Source organism: Bos indicus x Bos taurus, chromosome 13 (genome assembly GCF_003369695.1).
Source record: "Bos indicus x Bos taurus breed Angus x Brahman F1 hybrid chromosome 13, Bos_hybrid_MaternalHap_v2.0, whole genome shotgun sequence".
NCBI classification, from domain to species: Eukaryota; Metazoa; Chordata; class Mammalia; order Artiodactyla; family Bovidae; genus Bos; species Bos indicus x Bos taurus.
Window position 1 is genome coordinate 43,206,076 of NC_040088.1, and position 21,624 is coordinate 43,227,699.

Consider the following 21,624-nt stretch of genomic DNA (forward strand, 5'->3'; position numbering starts at 1 on the left):
CCCAAGGATTGACCTGAGTCTCTTAATGTCTCCTGCATTGGCGGGTGGGTTCTTTACCTCTAGTGCCACCTGGAAGCCTCCTGGTCTGGGTCTAAACCATCTCACCTTTTACTTCCCCACCCCAACTGGAAATCATCTTGTCCCTCCCAGGACCCTCACTAACCCTGGCCTTCCAGCTGCTGTATAGCAGTTGTGACCTTGGCTGTGACCTTGAGGTCTGGGGGTTGGGGAGGGGACATGCCCCAGGTCACCTCAGAGCTCCCCTTAAGTGGAGAAAGAAGTGGACGGAAATGTACTTTACTGCGTTGTTTTGTCTTATAAGGAGACATGACTGGTTTTTGCATTCCTTTGTTTCTGAAAAGATTGTTCATGAATGCTGATGATCATGTAAGTTTATGGTTGTAAATGGGAACTTTTTCTTTTCAGACAATGTGGATGCCAGTGATCTTAAGCAGTTTTTTGAGACCAACTATTCTCAGATATATTTCATCTTCTATGAAAATTTTATAACACTGGAAAATAGTTTGAAATTAAAAGGTAAGAATTTCTACAAATTTTTTTTTTTGATATACAAAGTTCTGTTTTTTTTTTTAATAAAAATACAGGAAGTTCTTGGAGGTTGTGTGTGTCACGTGCTACAAGTTACATGCCTTTAAGCTTCCTCTCTTTCCAAACACTTAGCAGAGCTGTGAACTCACAGCGGTTGCGTCTTTCCCTTGAACTTTCTCTCGTACAGACGTTAACTGAACAACAAACGCCAAGGGGAAAATAGAAAGACAAGAGATCCACGGAAGGGGACTTCCCCTGGTTGCCCCAGTGGCTAAGACTCTGCACTCCCAATGCTGGGGGCCTGGATTTGATCCCTGCTCGGGAAGCGACTTAGCAGCAGCAGCAGGGAACCAGAACACACATGCTGCAACTAAGACTCTGCACATACACACAAATATATATCTATAAAAATAGAAGGAAAACCACAGAAAGTGTGAGTTCCATTCCAGAGGTTGGTGGGGGGCGTTGCGGTGGGCTGAGACAGGGTCACATGGAAAGAAGAGGCCATAGAGAGGAGCATGGAGGCCACACAGCTGCCACTTAGGCCCTTCAGGGGATACTGCTCCAGCCTCTGTTACGTCAGGGCACACGTGGACCTGGGCCCAGAATGCCAGCACCTATTCTTTTTAAATGAATTTCTTAGCTTTTCCCCCTCGTGATTTATAAATTGGTACACATCTTGAACTTAAATTTTTTTCTGCCAAATTGGTAGATATCTCAAATATGGAATGATGTGATTTTTATCTTGCCTCCTAGCTCTGTTCCACTTCATAGTAGTGTGATAATATATTCAATTAAAATAGCAAAGAAAAAAAATTAAAACCTGGTATCTAAGAAAACAACATTACAATCTACAAACCTCATTTTTTAATAGGCCCTTCCTCCATCCCTGTTCTCCTTTTCTTCCCTCTATCCTTTAGGAAAATTTGGTGGTTCAAGACTATCAGTCAGTTTGTGCTGCGTAACAAATTGCACAACAAACCATCCCAACACTGAGTGCCGTCAAATAACCACTAGTCATTTAATTTGTGATTTTTCTGAATCTGTTGGGCAGTTCCTCTGGTTTGGGTTGGCTCCTGCCTCTGACTGGCTAGTGGCGAGTAGCCTCATTCACACATGTCCTGATTGTGAAGCTGCTGCCCAGGGCGCCTTAATCGTCCTTCACGTGGGCCCTCTTGCCCAGCTGGCAGGGTTCCTTGGGCTCCTGCACTTGTGGCCTCAGGGCTCCATGACCTGCTGGCGAGTACGGCGTTTTGAGCTCACCTCACGTCTGCTATCGTCACCATGGTTGGAGCAGGTCACGTGACCTCTCAGATTCTGGGGCTGGAGAGAAATAGACCCTTCTTGATGGGGAGAAGACTCGGCCACTCTGTTGCCTTGTATCTCCTGCAGAGTCACGACGAAGGACCGATGAAAAGAGGGAGAGGCTTTACAGTTTCTTGCTTTTAGTACAGTCTGTGTGTTGACTGGAGCCCAGGGGAGGAAGTTACCAAAACAAAAGAAGAAAGGAAAATGCTTGCTAGGAATAACAAAATCATCTTGTGATCCCTTCAGCCCTCCAGTTATTCAGCCAAACCTGCGTTGTTGGTTCTGCCTTCAAAACGTATCCAGAATCGCCAGCCTCTCCCCCCGGCTTCTCCTCCTGACCTCTCCTCCTGGCCTCCTCCCGTTGTCCTCACCTGGGTTACCACAGCCACCTCAGAACTGGCCTCCCTGCCACACCGTCCATGCGACCCCACCCCACCCCACCCCACCCCACCCCCGCCAAAGTCTCTGGGAAAGACCAGCTGGAGGGTTGCTTTGGTACCCTCTGTGTCTGTCGGTCATGAGCTCCACGCTGCAGACCCTCCAGTGGCCTCACGCCCTGCCTGCCCACCCGCCTCATCCCCATGACTCTTCCCCTCGCTCCAGACACAAGGACCTCCTCGTTGTATCCTCCCCATGCAGACCTGCTCCCCAACGGGGACCCTGCACTGTCCAGTCCCTCCACCTGAAACATAGCCACCCCCCCATTTCCATACCCTGGGTCTCCCTGTGGCTGCTCCCTCACCTCTTTGAGGTCTTTGCTCAGGTATCCCCTTATCAGCAGGGTATCCCCAACTTCCCTAGTCAACCCCAAACTGCCCTTTGGGGCATTCCCATCTACTTCTTGGTTTCCTCACTCATTTCTGGAGAGCCTTCTCCTGCCGGCATGTAAGCCTCCCCAGGGCAGGGGTTTACACCTGTGAACTCATGGGCCCTCAGATCCCAGAAGAATCCCTGACATGGAGGCCATCCTCGGAGTTTGTTGAGTGAATGAGTGACAGCCGCTTCACAGAGCTGTGGGGGTTCAGATCCAGGGTCAGCAATGTAATTTTAACCTAATTTTTAATATCTTAAAATTGGCACATTGTCATAATAATGAATTCTTTTTTTTATCTATTCCAGGGAATAATAAGTCACAAAGGGAGGAGCTGGACTCCATTCTCTTTCTTTTTGAAGTAAGTTTTTATTAATCCATTTAGCTTTTAAGATTCTCGTCAAAAACAAGGTATTTTAGATCTTTAATGTTACTTGAAGACAAGTAAAAATGATGGGCATGTGTATCCTTTTACAAACAAGGTACTAAGAATGTTCTTGTGATTTTTTTTTTCCCTTGTGGGAGAATTTTTCCTCTGTGGGGATCTAGATGGGAAGTTATTAGATGGAAATGTTTGTACATTTTAAACATCGATATTGCCAAATTGCTCTTCAAAAAGGTCGTATAAATCTATATGTAAACTTCCACGTAAGTCTTCTGTAAATTTCCCCAACCAACTCTGCAGATAATTTTTTTCTTTTTAATATATATGAATTGACATGTAAAAACTCGCAGTTTTTCACATATATTTCCCTGACTGCTTTTGAGGTTGCCACCTATGTGTCTCTGTGTTCACGAGTGTTGATCATATGTTCTCTCCAAAGGTGGAACAATGGCTGTGGCTTTTGATCTATTAAGAGTAAAGTCTTTCTTGTCTAGATGTATTAGACAAGTGATCAGATTACTGATGCCTTGAGAACTACACTGGAACCAGATTATAGGTTCTGAACGTTAATTGTTGGTTGTCTAGAAATGATTCATGCTTTGAAAAGACATGTGCTGAGCTTGGTGGGAGACCAGCTTCGTGACTGTTGAGGAAAGTCGTATATGTGTTTGCTGCAGAGCTGGCTGAAGGGGTGGCTGGGGGGGAAGGCTGTCTGGGTTCGTGAAATAAAACAGATGCAGAAACCTCCAGCCTGGTACGGGTTTGCGGCTGGCAATCCGTCACTGGTCACCCATCTCTTCTGAGGGCCATGCTCCTTCCTCAGAGTCCCAGACATTGATTCAGGGCATGTTTTGTGGTGTTTCTCTGTGTTTCTTGTGGTTACCCTGCTGTGAATGAAGCTGGCGCAGAGGAGCTGTTTTTAACAGGAGCTTTAATTATGTCTGTCATTTAAACAGGTTTCTACTGACCATTGCCGGTTGAACTCTTCTGTTAGTTTATATTATTTATGTAGAAGGTTAATGCATTTGCTAAAGAACCCACCACACATAGGTAAAGCATGAGGATAAAGCTCACAGGCTTGCCACACCCACCATCGCCACCTGCCCCCGCACCCCCACCCTGCCACTAAGTTTAAGGTCCAGAAACTGCAGTGTACCTCCTCCCTGACCGCATCCCCGCTCTGGTTTGATCTCCTTGCAGATTACTTTATGATTATTCAGATTTTTTGTAAAAAAATTCTGATTTGGTTAATTGCTTATTTTTCTAAGAATTCAAAAAATTTGGTCCTATCCCCAGTTTTAAAACTTATGGCCCAGTCCTTCCTTTAAGGTTCATAATCCCTTAAGTTTTATCTGCTTTGGATTAATCTTCATTATCTCCAAACTGTTGCTTATTATTAGGGGAAGTAGTTGTAGTGTTAAGGTTGGTGCAAAAATAATTGCGGTTTTGAACCCAGAGTTTTAAATCATTATAACTAGGTTCAAACACATCCTTATTAATCAAAATAGGAACCATTACAGTCAACACATTTTTGCCAACAAGCGATAAGTTTGTTTATTCTTGTAGCATAAAAATCTGTGCTTCAGGATTCAACACGCTCTTGGGAAGCATTTTCTGCATCCTGCTGGTTATGGAAGTGTTGTCCCCGCAAAAAATTGTTGAGATGCTTGAAGAAGTGGTGGTTGGTTGGTGAGAAGTCAGGTGAATATGGCAAAACTTTGTAGCCCAATTCGTTCAACTTCTGAAGCGTTGGGCATTGTCGTGGTGAAGAATTTGGCCCTTTCTGTGGACCGTTGCCCATTACAGGCCTTGCGGTTTTCAGCACATCTCATCGATTTGCTGAGTATACTTCTCAGATGTAATGGTTTCACCGGGATTCAGAAAGCTGTAGTGGATCAGACCACCCAACAGTGACCGTGACCCCTTTTTTGGTGCAATTTTGGCTTTGGGGAGAGCCTTGGAGCTTCTTTTCCATCCAGCTGCTGAGGTGGTTATCAGTTGTTGTTGTATAAAATTCACTGTCACAATCTGATTGAGAAATTGTTCATTGCTGTTGCACAGAATGAGAGATGATGATGCTTCAAAATGACAGTTTTTTTGGATTTGTGGTCAGCTCATGAGCTTTTTCACCGTTTCAGTTTGCTTCAAATACCAAGTGACCATAGAGCAGTCGATGTTGAGTTCCTGGGCATCTCCTCGTATAGTTGTACCAGGATCAGCTTCCATGATGGCTTTCAGTTGGTCCTTGTCAACTTCCAATGGCTGGCCACTATGTTCTTCATCTTCAAGGCTCTTGTCTCCTTTGCAAAACCTCTTGAATCAGCACTGTCCTGTACATCCATTAGCAGTTCCTGGGCCAGTTACGTTGTTGATGTTGCCAGTTGTCTCCATAGCTTTACCAGTTTTGAACTCACTGCACCGTATCCTGGAACTTAACCCAGAGATCAAACCCATGCTGCCTGCATTGGAAGCTCGGAGTCTTGACCAGTGGACCACCAGAGAAGTCCCTCTGTGTGTTTTTGCTTTTTTTTTTCTTTTCATGTTTTAACTTCTTTTGGTTTGGTATTCCTATGTGGCTGGTTTCATTTGATTGTCTCTTGATCCTTGTTCATTATTAGACATCTTTTACTTTCTGAAACAGAAGATTTGACACTGTATCTGATCATTCTCCTATCTGAAGTCTGTCTTTGGTTGTCAAAAGCTATTGGTTATTTCTTCAAACTCTCAGAGTAGCTTCTTCTCTTGTACATTTTGTGATACCACTTTGAGATCAAAACTCATGGGATGCATATTTAATTTGTTTGAATCCTTTTTTTTTCCCTCAAAGGGTTTGTTTTTGCTTTTGCTTGGGGTCTGAGAGTGTGCTTGTTTGGGGTCCCTTTGGCTCCACTTGAGGGTCCTGGTTCCTTACTGGCATCCTAGGCTCAGTTTCTCACACCCACGTTGGGGTGGGCTTGAGATCTAGAACTTGAAGATGTCCTTGGGTCCTCCTTGGATTTGGCATTTGCTCCCCTCCTGCTTCCTCTCTGGCTGTGTTTTCAGTCCTTGCTGGTTTCCCTGTGTCCCTGAAGTGTGGAAATGACAGTTAACTTTTGCTGTCACTGTCCCACAACAGGAAAGCCCATCAGAGCCTGCAGCCTTGTACCCCTTTGGGGTGGGGGGCTGGTTTCAACACTTCCTCCTTGTGCTCGGAAAGTTTAGATTAAGGAGGGTGTTACTCCCCATACATTACCATCTGTAGGGGATTTGTTGCTCATGTAAGAGAACAAATATATCTTATTCACAGCTTCATAAAACCTTCATCTGGTGCCATAAACATGAGTGAAAAATGAACCTGCACCACTTCTGTTTTTGTTTATGTTGTCTCTGTCTCCATCCTCAGAAGGTGGGTTATAATTTGCATGGTTTGTTCTGAGGGTTGTGTAACTTCGTCACCACCGTCTACAAGTTAGTGCCACTTAAAAAGAGGTGGTTTATGAGGATTTGAAGGTAAATACTTATCAAGGTGTAAATAATTGGGAAAGGCTTCCTTCAGAAGAAGTGGAATTATTAAGACGTGTTAAATTGCAGAAGGGCTACTGTGTAAAGATTGTCAATAAATAAGAAATAGATTGGAAAAAAGCACGGAGGTAAGGGAGTTAAGAAGGCAAGAAAGAGGAGCCTGTTAGGGGAGCTACTGCTTGCTCTGTAAGTCAGGGCTGTCTAGACGGAAACCTTTGAGGAAGGAAGCAGTCATTTTTTTCAATGTAGTGAACCACCAACCACATCACCCTGCTTGATGAAGCAATGGTGTCAGTCCAGGCTGAGTCTCCTTTAGGCAGCCGGCGGACTGTTACATCTGCCTTTATGTTCAGTGGAGGACGGTACCCCTCAGAAGCTGACCTCAGCCACCCTTGCCCTTAGTTTCAAACTTCTGTACCACTTGGAGTTTCTCTTGTTGCTGGTTCACAGGGACGTTTTTCACAACTAATTGAGGTTATGACTCCTTAGTTTTACTCTTCTTCTAAAAACATATTTCATGGCACTTCCCTGGTAGTCCAGTGTTTAGGAATCTGCCTGCCAAGGCAGGGGACACAGGTTCAATTCCTGGTCTGAGGGGGTCTCACATGTGGTGGAGTAACTAAGCCCATGGCCATGAATATTGAAGCCTGAATGCCTAGAGCCAGTGCTCTGCAGCAACAGAGGTCACAGCAATGCAAAGCCCAAGCACTGCAACCAGAGTAGCCCACGTGCAGCAACACAGACCCAGTGCAGCCAAAAAAAAAAAAAAATCATCTATCATTGCTGTGTGTTTCAAACGGGCATGTGGAGTTGATGGTGTGGGGCCCCATGCCATGAGTCTCCATTGTGCCTCCTGTTTAATCCTTTCAGGAAATTGGAGGTAGATACAGTCTTTTCAGTTTTTTATGGATGGAAGGATGAGGGCTTCATTGTGTCAGGTGACTTGCCCAAGGTTGCATATCTGTCCAGTGGTAGATAGAGGCTGAACCTCTGGTCTCACTCTGGAACCCATTCCTGAACTCAGCACCAGGCTGTGCACCACTTAGGAGTCTCAATGATCAAGCTGTGCTCCAAGGGCTGTGATACCAGCATACGCCTATTCTTGTGCAGGCCATTCATTCATTAGATGTGTTTATCGCATATCTACTATGTGTCAGGCGCCCTTCTAGATGCTGGAGGTACAGCAGTGAGATGGACAGAATCCCCTGCCCTTATGGAGCATGTGTTACATTTTGTGGTAAACTGAAGAGTCCCTGGTGAGAACGGGTACGTCAGAGCGCCAGTAACCACCTTCTGAGTCAGGAAATTCTGAACGGCCCTTCTCAGAAGTGACGGTGGCCCTTGAGGTGGCTACCTACATAGGTCAAAGGAGGGTTGATGTGGGAATGTCAGGCACCTGGTGAATGGCTTTCAAGGTCAAATAACTGACTTGACTTTGAGATCCTTCTGGATTCAGCAGTTGAGAGGTTTTTAACCCTTCCTGGAATTTGTTTTAATCAGGTGTGGGAAGACTCACAGACCTGAAGATGATTGGCATGAAGGCAGAGGTTGTTACAGTACGTACAGTGCCAGAAGCAGGAGGTGTGGGACGTCAGGTGGGCCCTGAAGAGAAGCTCCAAGGTGACGAGAGCAGGAGAGAGAGGAATGGAGGTGGCTTCTGTGGGAAGGAAAGGGCCAGGCAAGGTCATGAGCAGGCAGAGCAGATTTAGGGTCAGATAATTTGAATCCTGTCAGTGGGCTGTGGGCCATGGGGGTGGTCCCTGGCTGTCCAGGACCTGGTCCCCAGGTGATCTGGGCAGGAGATTGTGTCCCAGGCAGTGAGAACCCAGTAACGGAGGTGGCCGTGTGCGGATTTGGGCTTGACTGGTTTGCATATCGAAGGTGTGCTGGCAGGTACTATCCAGGAATCCGCTAACCCTGGGGAGGGTAGTCTCTGCCAGCCCAGTAGGGCTCCAGGCGTCAGAGCACCAGGAATCGAGAAAACGAGAAGCCACAGTTGTTAAAGAGATGCGTTTCTAGCTATCTGCCACGCTATACATTATCCTTCCTTTAGCAGAGAGACAGGGTGTCTGGATTGTTTGACAGCAAGGTGTTTCCCCAGCCTCCCACTCCCCAATTAAAATGCACATCTGCAGAAGAGGTTTCATATCAAACTTACCTGTATTTTGGCCTCAGATGCTACTTATTCATCTATTTTTCCAATATCACACAGTTAGCAATCACAGATCTACAGGACATTTGATTCCTGGATCTGTTAGTTTTGAATTTATCCAGCTTACCCCAGGAGACTAAATAAACCCTGTGTTTGTCCTCCCCAGAGACTGAATGGGGTCTTTACCTCCTGTGAAGTGTTGTCGGAGCTGGTCTCACACTCGGGATCCCTGGGTCTCCTGTGCAGGCTCCCGTCTGGCTTGGCTGTCGGGGCCACTCTGTGAAAGTGCTGTCATCCCCCTGGGCTTGTCACCTGCCACCCTGCTTCCCACCACCTGCCCCCTCCCCCCGCTGCGCCTCCCCACCCAGGCCTCTTTCTGCACAGCTTCCCTCCTGCCTCTTGGTTTACAGAGTTCTCTTTTCAGGGCCTGTCCATTATGCGTCTCTTCATCTGGCCCATTTTTCAGGCTCTGTTCAGACCCACCCGTTTCTCCTGGCATCTGCAGCTGAAGGTGCCCACTGTCCTCTGTGAGCTCCTAGAATGCACTCCGGCTTGTCCCAGCTGGTTGTTCCTAGTTTTCCCTGAAGGTGGCCCTCTCTTAGCTTCCTAACCAGACAGGAAGCTCCTGGGCTGGCCCTGCTGCCGTGAGAGAGCATCCTTTGGGCCCCCACAGCGCCTCGCACTTGATAATATTTGTTGTTGGATTAAAGCCTCTTAAATTCTCCATTTATCTCCCATGGGATCATGTGGTATTTTTATGCTAAAAAAGTATTTTCTTTCCTCACTTGAAACTCCCTGGACAAAAGAGATAGGAGAAAGGTAGCAGAAGGGCCGGCGAGGTTTGGATCCGGCTTTGGTACAGCGAGCCGCGTGGCCTTGACCAAGGCCCTGAGCCTTCCTTTGTCTTAGAGCCTATGCCTCTGCGGCAGGGGTGGGACCAGCTGAGTTCTGGGGGCACCTCAGTTCTACCAGCCGAGGGTCGCACAAAGTAGTTCTGACCGAAGTCTCCAAACGAGACATCTTCAAAATAAGAAGTTTGCAGAGAAGTCTTTTTTTAGCCTGAAATTTAGCTTCATGCTTCTATTTAGTTTTAATATTTAATCCGTTTACCTCTGGTTAGCCTTTGAGTCTCTAAACATCCCTGTTGCTTTCTTCTCTGGAGCAGCCCTGTTCACCAGAACTTTCTGGGATGATGGGACTGTTCCATATGCAGTTAGGCCACCACTGGGCCACTTTGTGCTTGGAACGTGGCTAGCGTGACTGAGCAACGTAAATTTTAATTGTATGTCGTTTTATTTGATGTAAGTTTTAAACTTAGGTGGCCACACGGGTGTTAGTGGCTGCCAGTTGGACCGTGAGGCTATGGCGTGTTCCCGTACAGCCTGGCCGCCTCGTCTGGGAGACTCGTTTCTTCTTCCTCAGGCACCTGGTCAAGTCCTCAGCCTGTGACCCTTCCCTGTCCTCGTGGGGAGCAGACTTCACCACAGGTTTAGGGTTTTGCTGGAAGGAGGCTTTGGCTGAAGGGAACATGCCCCTGCCTCTTGGTTGGGGAAGTGGCCTTCTGCAGATGCAGAGTTGAAAAGTCAGAAAACAATTTCATTCTTCTCTTTTCATGCTTATGTTAAGATGAAATGAACATTCTAAATCAGGGGCTGTCAAACGAGGTCAGATTTCATCTGCCCCCTTCCGTCCATCCCCCTGATGAAGAAAACAGCGTCAGTGTCCTTCCTCCCAGGGCGCTGCCTGGTGTCCTCTCCACCCCTATGTTGGTGGGGGGTTCTGGTGGGAGAAGCCTGGACCTCAGAGCCAGTGGTGAGTCGCCTGGAGAGCACGGATGACCAGAGGCTTCTTCAGGGGCTGACAGAAGAGCAGGGTGTTACTGGGGCCCGTAGGTTTTGTTTTTCCTTCACTAACGAGGATGACTTTGATGTGGACATCAGCCTCCTCCTTGGCATCTGTGGGGGTGATGCTGGCTCGAAGGGGCCCTTCCTGGGCAGCCTTGCTGGGCACACTGGTGTCTGGGAGTCATAATGACCAGCTGGGAGTCCAGGACCCTAGTGGGCTTTCTCTCTTTACTCTAATGGAATTCAGTCTGGGCTCTCTTGTTTTTCAGTGTTCCATGGGAGCTTATATCGATAGTGGGTTTAGCCTCAAATTCTTTCCTCAAAATAGGGGGAAAGGACTTTCAGTAGGCTTCCAGATGATAATAAGTCAGCTGGACCAATGCAGAGCCCCAGGCTGTGCGGGAGAAGAGGAGACGATGGGCTGGTTTTCGCTCTGTCCAGTTGCTTTCCCTGTGCCGGTTCAGTATTGACTGTATTTACCATACATGCATTTATTTATATATTTTCACACTTAATAGTCCCGTTCTACCTCAGATATTAATAATGAAGACTTGCCTGAAGTGAAACTAGAATCATGGCTATAATAGGATTATAAGCCATTCTGACACGTTTGCCCCCTCTCCACCTCTCTCCCTCACCCCCACCATTCTTCTTTTGGTGGATCTGTGTATCCTTTATAACTCTTTGAAAATGAAGACCAGTTTGAAGCTCCTGCAGAGGTTCAGGGGAAGTGCTTGGGCTGAATCACAACCAGGTCTGTGCATTCAGGGCAGGTGATCGGTAGGATTAAGTCACGGGCCTTTGTCTGTTCTGAACAGAAAACACAGAGCAAGGCCACAGAATTGTATTTTCACAGTTAATGAATTTCCACAGCCCCTGGTCTCCTCCGCTTTATTTGTCATTATTTATTCCAGACTGTCCACCATACAGCAGCCCTCCTGGGCGGCTCCCCACTCCACACCAAGGGTATCTCACACTGTTAGTGCTTTTTATTTCTTTTTCCTGTAAGGACCAGTTTCCTGCTATTGAGTGGAGAACGGACAAGAAGAAATAAAATGAACACGAAAAGCAGATTCTTCTTAATTCCTTGAAATCTAAGTTCTTGTTGAGGATTTCAAATATTTGGATGCTTCTATGGATTTTTTTTTGCTTTTTTTTTTCTCTTAAAAGACTGATTCCCACTTTGAGTGCAGCTCCTTGGTCACTGCCATAATTCTAAATGACTGATTGCAGTTGAGAAAAGTCAGGGTCCCCACAGAACAGAGCCAGCAGAAATTCCTCTCCACCCTGCAACCCATCCTGAGTTCTAGTCGGCCAGTGGAGTCAATGCCCCGGATTATCATGACCAGGGTACTGGGTCATTGTTATGACACTGGTGTTTATTGTAACACCAGTTACAATGGTATGTATATTCACTTATTTATTTATTTCAGACTTTAAACTTTTTATTTTGTATCGGGGTATAGCTGATTGACAATGTTGTGGTAGTTTCAGGTGAATAGCGAAGGTACTCAGCCATACATATGCATGTCCACTCTCCTCTAAACCCACTCCCAGCCAGGCTGGCATATAACATTGAGTTGAGTTCTATGTGCTATACAATAGGTCCTTGGTGGTCATCCATCCTGATTATAGCAGTGTGTGCATGACCTTCCCAAACTCTCCAACCATCCCTTCCCCTCAGCAACCATAAGGGTATTATGTATATTTAAAGTAATCATCAGTTCAGTTCAGTTCAGTCGCTCAGTCGTGTCCGACTCTTTGCGACCCCATGAATCGCAACACGCCAGGCCTCCCTGTCCATCACCAACTCCCAGAGTTAACTCAGACTCACGTCCATCGAGTCAGTGATGCCACCCAGCCATCTCATCCTCTGTAATCATAGAGACGTAGAATTGACCTGGTTTTCTTCATAACGTTAGTCATGCTTGCTGTTTTTATTAATGTTGGGCCCTTGTTTGGGGGCAACTGCAGGTGGGCACATGCGTGTCACAACCATGTGTGAGCTGCTCCCCAACACCACTGAGACTTCCTCAAGCGGGGTTACAGGGGAGGCTGGGGTCCAGCTGTGCCCTTTCTCCGTGGTCTCAAGTGTCGGCAGGGGTCGTGAGTCAGCTCAGTGATCGCTCCCTAGCACCGGGCCCTGCACAAGAGGTTGGGGAGATAACGCAACCCGGGGCCGGGTCTTCTGTTTCTGGAGCACGTATCTGCTTCTGATCATGAAATCTTTATGATCTCTGCAGACGGGAAGATGGAAGCAGGGTAAACATCTAATCGCTTCTAGAATTCTAATTGTGGTTATAATTCAGCAATCTTTTTACATATTACTAATAACAATTTGACTTAGATGACAGTGTCTGAGTTGAAAGGAGCCATTTTCACTGGACATTTTAACTTCTAAATTTAATACCAAGACTACAGTTTTCCTTATGCCTTGTGACTTCTAGGTGAGAAACTTGGGACTGACCCAACAGAATATACTAAATTACTCAGTTTACCTGGGAGGAAGGGGATACTGAAGCTGTTAGAGAAGCCTGCGGCCGTGTGAAATTACACTCCAGTGGCCCTCTGCCACAGCTGGGGTGCCGCGGCCCTCTCCCGTGGTGTGCACCATGGCCCTGGGTGGCTGACACCTCCAGGAGTGGGTCCACCGGAGGTAGCACCCACAGATGCTCCCAGGAACCCCGCAAGGGCAGAGGGTAGAGTCTGCGTCAGGACCACATATAAGGAAACGTCACACTAAAACTTGAGCACGTTGTAGTCACTGTTAGAACAGGAGATACACAAAGACCCTTTTCTCTCCCTTTAAACTGATTGGAATGCATAGGTGACCACAGTTTGGACGAGTTGGTTTCTTCATGTATCAGTTTAGGAGACAGTTGTACGTGCGTTTGCTGTCATCCGATGGTCATTTTTCTGTGGCGTGTTTTGCTTGGATGCGGTGTGGTGGCTGCTACACTGACACCCAGTGTGTGAGATGCTCGCCATGCAGGACAGGCTGAAAAGCCTGCTGGCATCAGCTGCTCCTGCAGACCTGGTGTTCCCTGGGTGAACTTGGCAGAGGAGCTCGCCGTGAGCTGACTGCGGTTCTGTGACACGTTCTAACTGTGTGGAAGCGGGTGTTTAAATGCATTTAAATCCTTGTAGGTTCTAGGGGTACAGGAACCAGGTGCTAGCATCTCCTGGGGGAGTGGTTATTTCTCTGCCTGGAAACTCTCTGGATGTAAAAATTTTTTTTTCTTCTTGTTCTGTGAAAAATGGCACAGAAAAAACAAACAGCTGGTTGTGTTGGTATCAAACTTGAAGAGATCTGAAAAATGCAGTTTCTAGCCAGGAAATAGAAGCTTGAATTGAAGAAGGGGTGGCAAGTTTGGTTGTGACTGAGGTTTCCTGCGTCAGAACCTCGGGTGTAAAGAAGACTCCTCTTGGGGGTGTTCCAGCCAGTGGGTTACTCAGAGCAAAACCACATCTTGTGGGTCGAATTATGTGCTACTATGTCACTTTCTGTATTTCTTGTTGTTTGTCTTTGTGTGTTTGGAAACCAGTTCTGAGTGACTTGGTCTTTGGTAGAGGAATTTAACTTATTTATATTTATTATTTTTGTGTGTAATAATTAGCATTAACTTTTTTTCTTCTACTCTTGTTTTTTTGGGGAGAGGTTACTGACTCTTTATGCTTTGGGATTTGGGAGATATACTTTCGATTTTCTATCATTTCTATCATTGTTTAAAATTAAAAATTGCTATTAAAAATTTCTTTTTATTATCCCTGGTGGCTCAGACGGTAAGGAATCTGTCTGAGGTTCAGGAGGCCCAGGTTTGATCCCTGGATCAGGAAGGTCCCCTGGAGGAGGGCCTGGCAACCCACTCCAGTATTCTTACCTGGAGAATCCCATGGAGAGGTGCCTGGTGGATTGCAGTCCATGGGGTCGCAAAGAGTTGGACACAATTGGGCGACTGAGATAACTGACAACTGATCAAGAATAAAGCAGTGTTTGGCGTTACTTTTACTTTACCCCCATATATCTTTTGTCCATCTTACTTTTTAGCTATTTTAAGCACTTTTTATCCAGATTATTTTATTGTAATATTTTTAACATTTATTTCTCTTATGTTAATGGTTTTGAGGATTTGCTCTATTTTTATGCCCGTATTAATTCCAGTTATATAAATACAGATTGTTGTTCATGCTGTTTATGCACCTGCACCCTTATTTTTGGATTATTTAAAACTAATCTCTGTATTTGCTGGAATATGAATCATTTAGTATGTTGAGGAGGGTGAGGTATGGGGCTGAAAAATTCCCAGCTCTAGAATACCTTTTTTTAGAAAAACAACAAGAACTTCAGACAAATATAGCTGGCTCTATGCTTTTCAAATAATCTCTTTTTCTCAATACTCTGAATTTTGTTTGCTTTGCAAAAGAGCTGTATTGTACTCTGTGTGTGTGTGTGTGTGTGTGTGTGCGCGTGTGCGTGTGCGTGTGTAGGAGTGCTAAGTCAATTCAGTCATGTTTGACTCTTTGTAACCCCATGGACTGTAGCCTGCCAAGCTCCTCTGTCCATGGGATTCTCCAGGCCAGAATACTGGAGTGGGTTGCCGAGCTCTCTCCTAGGGGTTCTTCCTGATCCAGGGGTCAAACCTGCATCTCTTATGTCTTCTGCATTGGTGGCAGGTTCTTTACCACTAGTGCCACCTTCTCTAGCCATCTGTGTTACACGCCAGATTCACATGCAAGACCTGGCTTGCTGTGGGACATCTGTTCTTCTGTATGTCTCTGTTCTGCTGCCCCTTCTCAGAGTGGCCTGCTGTGAGCAGCTGACCATGCTGCCTTCTGGAGCTTAATATTGCAGAAAGACCGAGGTCAACCTGAGTTTTGTTCCTTTGTGGATAATCCATTTGTTCTTCTCAGATTTTCTGTAGGACTTTTAACTGTATGTTGAATTTGCAGCTTTGAATGTGCTACGTCTGGACCCTTATCTCTCTGTTCAGCTTGATTAGTGCTAGGGAGGTCTCGGGATGCATGAGGTTATGTGGGAAGCTCTGTGGTGACTCTAGATTCATGCTTTCTGGGTTTTCATCTCCATGCAGTATTTTCTGATTTCAAACATTACCTGTGCATCTACTGTTTTTATTTATGCAGATCTTAAAAAAGACTCAGTGTCCTCGTGGGTCTCTTAAGACTGTGAGTGAAAATTGCTTTAAAAAGTACCCTATTCTTTCAGCAAATCTATTTCAGAAGGAAGAATCCATTTCTTTTGAGGATGGTCCCTCCTTTGCTGCATATTCTATGGATATCCTGCTTTCTCAGGAGGGGGCCACAACCCCTACTCTTCTTCACAGGTTCGTCTGTGCTTTAAGCAGTGATTCCTCTGAGTGTTTTGCTCGTAGATGGGATCCTTTACCCTTTCTGAGTTTTCATTGCTTAAAGAGATTTTCCCACATTTTTATATTGATCAATTTCTAAAATACAGGAGGGAGAAATCAGATTCCATCCTCTTTTTTTTATGCATTCCCTATTTCCTTTAGATGTTTTTGCCTTGTGTTTTAAGTGTTTGGCAATATTTTTTTCTTTTTCTCATTAGCCAAGAAAAGTATTGCCTTTTGAGTGATAATCTAATCAAGTATTAAGATTTACTATAACACTGGGCAGGGGCTTCCCAGGCAGCCCTAGTGGTAAAGAACCCGACTGCCAATGCAGGAGATGTAAGAGAAGCGGGTTCTATTCCTGGGTCAGGAAGATCCCCTGGAGGAGGGCATAGCAACCCACTCCAGTATTCTTGCCTGGAGAATCCCATGGACAGAGGAACCCGGCAGGCTACAGTCCATGGGGTCGCACAGAGTGGGACACGACTGAAGTAACTTAGCATGCATGTACACACATAACGTTGGGAAAGCCAGTTCTATTCTCTTTGTCAAACGCCTGCTGTCAGGGTTCTGAGTTTCTGCGATATCTGCGTATCAGCACCTACCTTAAACTTGGGCATTTCTTTGTATCTGTTGTATGTGCCTGCGTGCGTGCTAAGTCACTCATAGGGGTCCCTAAGATGGCTCATAGGAGGTCTTCTCTCTAGGAATGCAGCAGCTGCTGGAGAAGTGGCTGGTGCCTGTCGTGTTGGGGAGGGATGTGGTGGAGAGGTGGTTGAGGTGAGCCCTTCTCAAGAGATGATGTTTGAGTTGGGTCTTAAAGACGGAAAAGGCTGTTAGAAGACAGAGCTGTGCTTTCCTGGCTCAGTTAACAGCAGGGTGAGTGACTAGCTAGAAGGGTACACGGATAAGAAGAAAAGCATGACTTTTTAAACTCAAAATATAGGTACCTTATTTTTAAGATTCTGTTGTTCCTAATTTTAGCTCCATTTCTCTTAAATTTCAAAGTCCCAAATGTTGACACCCAAAATTCGATGAGACTATTTTGTCTGCACTGGATAGTCATTTTTAGTGAGAGATGAGCGGTGACCAGGCCCTGAGTGGTTGAACACGGCACTGTCTCCGTAGATCACCCTGGGACTCTCCAGGCCATTTGGCTCCTGCCCATGGGGTCCTGTTGAGACCAAAGCACGTGTGGCGTTCACAGGATATGTCCTATAAAGCCACCTGCTCTGTCTCTTCCTAAGTTTTCTGAACTCAAAAGGCCACGTGACTAAATAAGACTTCTGTTCCTCCACACTGAACTTTGTGTTTTCTGGTCAGTGTTTTCTTCACCTTGCACCCTGGGCCTCGTGGCTGGTTTCAGGGAGAGTGGTTCCCATGTTCTGTTTGTGTGCACAGAGCAGGTTTCACTGGTCATTGTTGACCAGTTAACTGGTCACGTTATTGCATCGGTGATTATGTGACATTTCCTCCTTCTTCACTGACCTCCTTTTCTAAGTGGAATCAAAATTGGGTGTGAATCTACTGGGATACATTGCAATCATCTAGGAATGATTTGAAAGAAAAAAAGGAGTTTCCCATACAAATTAAACGAAGATCAGCAGTTTTAAAGTACACGATAGCATCTTGTATAAACTGCAGCTTCCATTTCACATTATTCCTGGTCATGCAGTAGGTTCTGAAGAAAAAAGAGACTGTGGATAATCACTTAAAAGAATGACAGATTCCCTGAGGTGCCGATCAGTAGTAAGACCTAATTTCTATTTCGAGTGTGCTGTGTTGGATTACCATACAGATGCAGCTGAGCACCAAGCATTAACTACAGCCATGTGCCTTTCAGAAAAGTAATATTTATTCACGCTGTGTGGCTTTCCTGCATTTTTAAAAATTTTACTCTCCAGTGAAACTGCAAACAAGATGTCAATAGCTTCTGTGGCATCCACAGTCGTGGAGCTTAGAATATTGGCTGCAGCAGCAATGCCATGTTGTATTGGCCTCCACAGAGGTAGGCTTCATCTGGGGCTTTCAGAGGGACAGGCTTAGCCTTTAGGCACAGATAGTTGTGTGGGGCTTTGTTTTTATTGACCTCGTAGGCTTCAATGTATAAAAAATGACTCTTGCTATATTTGAGTGCAAAAAGCATCTCTGTGGGTGAGTTCAGCTTTGAGTTGTGTAATATTATGTCTGTTTGGGAATATTCTTAGTAGCTCAGATATTTGGCATGGTATTTCTTATCCAAACCTTACTGAGTTGATTTTTGAGTATCTTTAAAGTCCATCCATTTTGGAAATCTGAAAACTTTTGTCTGGAAGTGGTGACGATGTCAGGCCTGACCTCGGAACAAGTTGGAGGCTACTTGTGGCCCACCAGCAGCATCCTAGCAGTCCTCGCCCACCGTTTTGCTGTAGTCGCTGTCTTTCTTTATATTTTGATGTATGGCAGAAGCCAACACAATATTGAAAGCAATTATCCTCCAATTAAAATTTAAAAACATAAAGGGGAAAAAATAAAGTTAACAGCAGCAGCAAAAATAAAGACATTTTTTTTCTTTGTTGCCTACTAAGAAAGGAAATCTAAATCAAGAAGAGCGATCTATCTGTATTTTGAAAGGTTGAAAAGCACAATTCAGTGCCAGATGGTTTCCCGACAACAGAGAGATCTGAGGAGCCCGTGGGCATGCCACGCATTCGTCTTGTCTGAGATAAGCTCTACCCTGACTCTTGAGACTAATTTTCTCAGCATCTGCTGTATGAAATTTTTAGATTAAGTGGCAAGATGGGACCAGAAGAGAATCCTGGAGGGACTTCCCTGGTGGTCTAGTGGCTAAGACTCTGCACTTCCGGTGAAAGGAGCATGGGTTGGATCCCTGGTCAGGAATGTAGGTGGGATGCCAAATGCCCTTGGAGGAGAAAGCCTGACCCAAGAGGACACCCAGTTGCTGCTGTTCCCTCAGCTGGGGAGAGAGGACTAGATGGGAGGAGGAGACAATGCTGGGCTCCACTGCCTGTGAAGCCTCAGCCAGCTGATGAGAAACAAAGCCAGCAGAAGTAGTAGGGTCATTTCTGTTAGGCCTTCAGCCTCTCGATACGATGAGAATATTCCAAGTAGTCACTGGAAGATGGCTGTAGCAGACAGACAGATGCACAGCTCATGTCCACTCCAGCCTGGCTGCAAGGCTGCCATCCTCAGCTTCCAGCCACCACCACGCTCTTCCCATCATGTCCCCAGCCAGTGACCCACTGAGGTTGCAGTGAGGGGGCCTGGCCGTCCTCAGGCACCCGGACTCCTCCAACAGGCCATCTGCTCCCGGACTCCTGTGGGGCCATACACTCTGAGTAGGGGTCTGGGGCTCCTCTGTTTCCTCATTTCTCTTTCACAGAGGCTGCTCCCCAGTAAACCACTGGCACTCCTAACTGCATGCAGGGTCTGTTCCCCAGAGAACTCAGCCTACAAGGATCATTATTCATTTGTTATCAAACACATTGAACCTCGCCTCTGTAGATGGAATAGGAAGTGGCAGCCCACTCCAGTGTTCTTGCCTGGAGAATTCCACGGACAGAGGGACCTGGCAGGCTATGGTCCTTGGGGTCGCAAAAAGTCAGACATGACTGAGCACACGTACTGTAGTAAATTTTTCAGTAAAAGAGAAAGTATGAGTTAAAGAATCACAAAAGGCAACAGCACTATTTATAATTCCCAATGTATGGAAGCAACCTAAATGTCCACTGACAGATGGTGGGTAAAGAAGGTATATATACACACACACACACACACACACACACACACACACCCTCCCATCAAACACAGTGGAATACTACTCAGCCATAAAAAGAATGAACTTGGGGAACGTTATGCTAAGTGAAATAAGTCAGACAAGGCACATACTGTGTGACATCACTTATATGTGAAATCTAAAAAATATAATAAGCTAGTGGATGAAAAAAGAAGCAGACTCATAGATATATTGAACAAATTAGTGGTTGCCAGTGGGGAAAGGGAAGAGGGGAGGTTGCAATATGGGAGTTGAGGTGAGGGGGAAGAGTTATTATGGGATTAAGTGAAATCCTGTGTGTGAAACTTTTGAAAATTGTGGGGTACTATAGAATTTAATTAAATCAGAATCAGAAGAAGTAAAGGTTCTTTGTTATATCTACCAGGGATGGTGGGAGGAGAGAGGGTCATAACTACTATCCTAAAACTAATTTTTAGCTCTTAATTTCAAGAAATCCTTGCTGCCAGTTTCATTTCCTTATTCCACGGAGTAAGGTCTCACCCTCTTTGTTCATCTTTCTTCCCAGTTCTGTTTCTGTCTGGAGACAGGTGATGCTTTTAATGGAAATGGGAAGTAGAAGGGAAAAAAGAGAAAACCTAGAGAATCTGGCATTTGACAGGTTATTTTTGTTCTATTTAAGCAATGGCTGTGATATAATTACAGTGATCCCTTCTGTTATTTTTTTCCCTTTTCTTTCTTTTAGGGAGAATTAAAGTTGGGCTAGTAATCTCTTTAAAACATTCAGGGGAGGAAGCTTGCTTGGGGCAAGTGAAAGAGACTGTTTCATAGGGGTCCAAGATAAAGTGAAATTTATGCTATTGCAAAGTGTTTTTTTTTTTTCCCTTTTCTGAAATACATCTGTATAGAGATGCTGCATGCTTGCCTGCTCAGTCATGTCTGACTCTTTGCAACCCCAGGGACTGTAGCCCGCCAGGCTCCTCTGTCCAAGGCATTTCCCAGGCAAGAATATTGGAGCAGGTTGCCATTTCCTTCTCCAGGGGATCTTTCCGACCCAGAGATCCAACCGACATCACTTGCATCTCCTGCATCACAGATGGATTCTTTACCACTTGAGCTATCAGGGAAGCCCTCTATGTAGAGATATATAGATCTATAGCATGTACTATGGGCTGTCATGAAAATGTGTAACTTCATTCATTTGTTGTTTATTTTCTTTTTGCATCTTATTAATTTTCGTTGTTTTTTTTTAATAGAAAATATTGCAGTTTCTACCTGAACGAATTTTCTTTCGATGGCATTACCAGAGTATAGGTAAGAACAATTACAAAAAATTTTAATTAATGTATTTTTCTTCTAGTAAAATCGCCAATAAGTGATTGTGGATTTGTAATTCTACATATATATATATATATATATATATATATGTAGCATATTTTTACACCTCTCTGTACCTCTTGCCCACCATAATGAAGGCCTAGCACAGCCAAAAATAAATAAATATTAAAAAAATACACTTTGGGCTTTAAAGGTATAGGCTCAATCAGTGAATGTTCACACATGGCCAAAATTTGTGCGGGGATTTTATATATGAGTCGTTAAATCTAGTTTGTTCAACTAGATTTTTCTTGTAGATAGTATAAAAACCAGGTACATAAATAAACTGCAAATCGGCTGATGACTTTTTAAGAGTATCCGTGTTGGTCATGCCCCTAGGCTACCCAGTGGCCCCACATTTGCCTGGGATTGGGAACACACCCTCTGAGACTCATCTCTCATAGTTTCTATGGCTCACTCCTCAGGAGTCTGAGTCTGACAAGCCCTCCTGGTTCCCCCAACCCCAGTCAGGTCACCCAGAGCCCACTCTTCCCGAGGGATCAGTAGCTCCCCGTGGACTTCACACCAGGACCCTCTCAGGGTGCATCGCGGCCAGGCTGAGCCAACTCCAGGGACCTGTGTGCGGCCTGCCCGCCAA

The 21,624-nt window shown here is 45.4% G+C and overlaps 1 protein-coding gene across 1 annotated transcript in view; it reads left to right on the top strand.

Annotated features, from left to right (window-relative positions):
* RALGAPA2 (Ral GTPase activating protein catalytic alpha subunit 2) overlaps positions 1-21,624 on the top strand; it is a 269,547-nt gene that overhangs the window by 25,946 nt on the left and 221,977 nt on the right. Inside the window, exons 2-4 of the mRNA XM_027559590.1 lie at positions 427-537; positions 2,977-3,029; positions 20,906-20,963. Of these exons, the coding sequence (XP_027415391.1) occupies positions 427-537; positions 2,977-3,029; positions 20,906-20,963 (222 nt within the window). The remainder of the gene's footprint in view (positions 1-426; positions 538-2,976; positions 3,030-20,905; positions 20,964-21,624) is intronic.